Source organism: Saimiri boliviensis, chromosome 12 (genome assembly GCF_048565385.1).
Source record: "Saimiri boliviensis isolate mSaiBol1 chromosome 12, mSaiBol1.pri, whole genome shotgun sequence".
Taxonomy (NCBI): Eukaryota; Metazoa; Chordata; class Mammalia; order Primates; family Cebidae; genus Saimiri; species Saimiri boliviensis.
This window is the reverse complement of record NC_133460.1, coordinates 11,765,535-11,770,538: the sequence shown is the minus strand read 5'-3', so window position 1 is coordinate 11,770,538 and position 5,004 is coordinate 11,765,535. Positions and strand designations below refer to the sequence as shown.

At 56.7% G+C, this 5,004-nt stretch overlaps 1 protein-coding gene across 8 annotated transcripts in view; it reads right to left on the bottom strand.

Annotated features, from left to right (window-relative positions):
- NPRL3 (NPR3 like, GATOR1 complex subunit) overlaps nucleotides 1–5,004 on the bottom strand; it is a 62,573-nt gene that overhangs the window by 2,756 nt on the left and 54,813 nt on the right. For all 8 annotated transcript variants that reach the window (XM_074381845.1, XM_074381846.1, XM_003928339.4 and 5 more), the window contains 3 exons: nucleotides 4,658–4,764; nucleotides 4,026–4,155; nucleotides 831–1,020 (listed from right to left, as the gene is read on the bottom strand). In XM_074381845.1, coding sequence (XP_074237946.1) covers nucleotides 831–1,020; nucleotides 4,026–4,155; nucleotides 4,658–4,764 — 427 coding nt within the window. The remainder of the gene's footprint in view (nucleotides 1–830; nucleotides 1,021–4,025; nucleotides 4,156–4,657; nucleotides 4,765–5,004) is intronic.

Sequence of the window (5,004 nt, the reverse complement as noted above, 5' to 3'; positions counted from 1 at the left end):
CTGTAGGGGGCCGGGGTCAGGTGACAGTAGCACCAAGTGGAATTCAACACCCAGGGTAACAGCAAGGGCAGACCCAGCAGCCAGCCTCCAGTGACACCCAGGACTCCCACAAGGTCCCTGCCTGGTGCCCCTGCTGCAACATCTGCCTGTAAGCACATGCTGCTGTCCCACCTCTTGGGTGTGACACTTGCCCCTCACGGCTGACCTGGGAAATGGGTAGTCTCCCCTCCGGGGGCAACTTCAAGCGACCAAAACAGAGGTATAATGTATACCCCACAGATACCCCAAGGTGGGCCTGGTCATCTTGTCCCTCACCCAGGATGGAGGACAAAGCACCCCAGGCAGGTAGGGTCCTCACATGAAGCATGAAACCTACAGTCAGACCTCAGCCAGAGGAGGACTTTCAAAGTCTTCCCCCCACTTCCTCCCCCAAGCCTGAGGACCCGGGACCTGGGAGCACTGCTGCTCTCAAGCCGCACTGCCCATGACTGCTCTTCTGGTGACTCAGAGGTGTCAGCTGTCCCAGCCGTGGTATGGATCCCACACGGATCCCTGGCTGGGGCACAGATTCCAGCACTGATCTGGTGGGCTGGGAGCTGCTCCTGACTCTAGCAAAACTGCTGAAGAGCCCGGAGGCAGAGCTGCCACCTCAGAGTCATGGTGACGCTAGGAGACAGGAGGCGTCTCCCGGGGGACACGTGGGGCGTGCATGTGCGTGTGCTGCCGTGTGGAGGCACTGCATCACCCATAGCAGTGCCCATGTGCAGCCTCCTGGGCACCACTCCCACGCGTCTCCCCTGACTACCAGACTAATGCTCTGGGGACCCTACTTGGGGAGCCAAAGCTGAGCGCGTTGGGTGTGCTGAGGCTGCGACCGCCAACCCGGGCCGTGAAGGGGACGTCATCTTCTCGCAGGCGGGGCTCCTCCTCGCTGGGTGAAGCCATCAGGCAGACGTAGGTGTGCAGCTGGATGAGGAGCCGGCGCTGCAGCATCCAAACCACCATCTGGATGAGCTGGGTCTGTGGGTGGCAGCAGGTGAGGCTGGTCCACATCCCCACTCTAGCCCCTTCCTGGGGGATCAGGGAGCCACAGCCCTAGACATGGCCACAGCATACTCCCTGTGCTGACTCCCAAGCAGAAAGGCCCTCTCAGAAAGGAAGCCTCCAGCTGCCAGCCAGCTCTGCCAGGCCGGCTCACCCTCCCGGGAAGGGCGAAGCTCTGGGGGAACATCGTGACCACACCTGGGCTGCCCAGTGTCTGGCTGAGGAGCAGGACCTGAGATGTGGAGGTCCCTCTCTGACCCCTTCTCTGAGCAAACCCCCACACTGTGCTGCTGCAGCTGCCCTTCTGCCTTCTCTCTCCTTCAGCCCACTGGCCCTGCAGTGGGACCCAGCCAGCCAGTCTACCTCCAGACAAGCCCCGACACTGTTTGGAAAGAGGCTGTGAGCAGGTGGCCTGAGAGCAAAAAGTCCTCTCCTTGGATACCTGAATGTCTACCCTGAGCACAAGAGTGGAGCCACAAGAAAGCTGAGGCCAGTGACCCTGTGCTTGGGGGTGGAGCCCTCCCACCCCCACCCGAACTATGAGAAGGCATGTCCCAGCCAGGCCCTCCAGTGTCTCTGTGTTACCAGGTAGAGCTGACAGTGAGCAGCCTTGTGTGGGGTAGAGTCCAGTCCCTGTGAGAAAGCACTGCCCAGACACAAATGCTGAGCAGCGAGCCGTGTGGGACAGCATCAGTGGCATCAGATACACATCTGTCTACTCATCTCCGGGAGGGTCCACAGGAGCTGCTGGCCAGAGTCACCTCCTGGGAGGGGGCTGGGGAACTCGGGATGGGAATGGGGGATATACCCCAGGCAACTAAGAAGACCTGGTGGACTGCAAGATATACAGATTTTACATGAATTTAATAAATAAAAGAGGGGGCCGGCACAGCAGCTCATGCCTATAATCCCAGCACTTTGGGAGGTTGAAGCAGGTAGATTATATGAGGTCAGGAGTTCAAGACCAGCCTTGCCAATACGGTGAAGCCCCATCGCTACTAAAAATACAAAAATTAGCCAGCATGGTGGCAGGCGCCTGTAATCTCAACTACTCAGGAGGCTGAGGCAGGAGAATCATTTGAACCCGGGAGGCAGAAGTTGCAGTAAGCCAAGATCATGCCACTGCAATTCAGCCTAGACAAGAGAGCAAGTTCCTATATCAGAACAACAAAACACAATAATAAAGTTGAGCACAGTAGCTCACGCCTGTAATCCCAGCACTTTGAGAGGATAAGGCAAGTGGATCACCTGAGGTCCGGAGTTTGAGACCAGCCTGGCCAACACAGTGAAACACCGTCTATATAAAAAATTAGCCAGGTATGGTGGTGGGCACCTGTAATTCTGGCTACTTAAGAGGCTGAGGCAAGAGATCACTTGAACTCGGGAGGCGGAGGCTGCAGTGAGCAAAGATTGTGCCATTGCACTCCACCCTGGAGCGCAATCAAAAATGAAATTAAAAAAAAATACATACATTTTAAAAAAATGAAACAGAGGCCGGGCGCGGTGGCTCAAGCCTGTAATCCCAGCACTTTGGGAGGCTGAGGCGGGTGGATCACAAGGTCAAGAGATGGAGACCATCCTGGCCAACATGGTGAAACCCCGTCTCTACTAAAAATACAAAAAAAAATTAGCTGGGCATGGTGGTGCGTGCCTGTAATCCCAGGTACTCGGGAGGCTGAGGCAGGAGAATTGCCTGAACCCAGGAGGCGGAGGTTGCAGTGAGCCGAGATCGTGCCACTGCACTCCAGCCTGGGTAACAAGAGTGAAACTCCGCCTCAAAAAAAAAAAAAAAAAATTGAAACAGAGGGGCTTCCCAGCACTGGAGCCCAGGCAGAACATTGGCCCCTTGACGAGGCCTGGAGCAACCACTCAATCATGGCCTGGAAAAGCCACCCCAAGGGAGGCTTCTGGGATGGGCACACCAGCAGGTCCTCCCTCAGCTCTGCCCCGGGAGGAGGGGTGCAGGGAGTGCTTTTTATTCAGCAGGTACATTGGCTCAGCTCCCAGAAACCAAGGGCTCCATGAATACCACACTGAGAACTCTCTTAGGTTTGGCGTCTAAAGCAGCTGAAAAACCAGAATCTTATTCACAATTTGAGAACGGAAAGGGTTTGACTTTACGGACTGGTTTTACCTAATAAATCTGGCACTTATTCAGTCAAATATTGTTGATAACAAAGACGTGAGAACACCCAGCTTGTCTGTCTCTGAGACGTGTCCCATCTGGCCCTGCCTTGGGTCTCTGCCCAGAACTCGGTGGAGGGAAGGGTGTCAAAGCCACCTCAGCACGAAGGCTGTAACACCTGCAGCCCACATGGGAAGCCACTGGCCCTGCTACAGATACAGATGCACCAGTTCATCCCACAAACCTGCAAGAGGCTTCCTATCCCCTGCACTCCTAGCTTCCAACCTGCCTGCCTGCTGCCTAGACCCAGACCCATGAGGGTCCTCTCTAGGCGCTCTTGGATGAGGAGATTCTGGGGACTAGTGGCCCCAGAACTCATACCCACAGACCCTATGGCCACCTGAACAATGGCAGGAAGTGAAGGCAGAAGCTAAACTCTCTTAGAGGGTCAGGCCCTGGCCCAGTGAAAACATAGCTACCTTTGCACCCTCGTCTGTAGGAAGTCCCCACACCCAAAGGGGTACAACACAGGTCTGTAGGCCCAAAGAGGTAAGCACTCTCCTGCCAAGCTTAACTCAGTTCTAAATCTAAAAACTGCCTGCCACAGCAAGGGTGGGCTCTATGGGGAGGCGATGACTGCCCAAGTGTTGGGTCACTGGCCAAGTGTCTGCAGATGGCCTGGCAGCTGCCTTTTGGGCCATGCTGGGCACACAGCACTAGCACGGCAAGCCCCCAAAACCAAGGGGAAGCAGGTGCCAGTGCTGAGGGCTCTCAGATCAGAACCAAGAGCCAGGCAGGTAGTGCCCGATCCACTACGCATCTACCACTCTGGGCTCACTGAGCTTCTGTGACTCACCTCCTGCACAGCAGGGGCCAGGGGATTCCTAAATTCTGACAAGGAGACCGGCAAGGAGAACTTGGCAAGGACGGACGGCAGGTCATGAGATGGGAACTGGTGGGAGAACTGCTCAGCCAGCGGGGAGTACCTGGAGGCAGGAGAGCATGCCAGTGAGTGCAGCAGACCCCCCACTGTGTTCTCAACACTGGCCTCTGCGGGCAGCAGGCAAGCCCAGCATGGCAGGTGGGCCAGGACAGTGCAATGAGGGAAGAACAGTGTGACTGACACAGTAGAGCCAGGCAGGCCTCCAGGTGGACAGTGCCTGTGCACTTCCCCTTGAGCAGCGGCTGGAGCCAAGGGCACAGTTCACTCTGCATCTCACCTCTGATCCCTCAGGGTGGATCAGGAAAGCCAGCCTGGAGGAGGTGACCTAGCACAGGGGGACAAAGGAGAGCCATGCAGCACAGAGCTGGGCTAGAACTGGGACCTGGGCACTCTGGAGGCTGGAGTCAGGCTGAAGTTGGAGCCTGGCCTTGGGGCTTCCACAGCCTTTGGTGCCTGGTCAATGCAGAGAACACCAGGTGGAAGGCCTTGCTGGCCTCACCCCTTCCCGCTCAGGGCTCCAGGCTCTGGGAGCCGGAAGTACTCACAGACACACACTGGCGTTGGGAGACAGCATGTAGACGTTGTTTTCACACAGTGGGTAGATGATGATGGCCTTGCCCCAGTACACCAGATGAGCTGCAAGCTGGAAAACCTGCAGGCAGAGGGGAAGCTGCAAGGATCATGCCTGAGGCTGGCCTACTGGGAGCTGTCGGAAGCTCTCAGCCTGGGTGGCCATGGCCTGGAGTAGCTGGCTCCAGGCTCATGCAGCACACACCTGGTGGCTATGGCCCGAAACTTCCTCCCTAATGTGGAACGGCACCTTCCCTACCTCTCACCAGGAAGTGCAGCGCAGCCAGCACATGGCACGTTCTGTGAGCAATGGCCTTTTTAT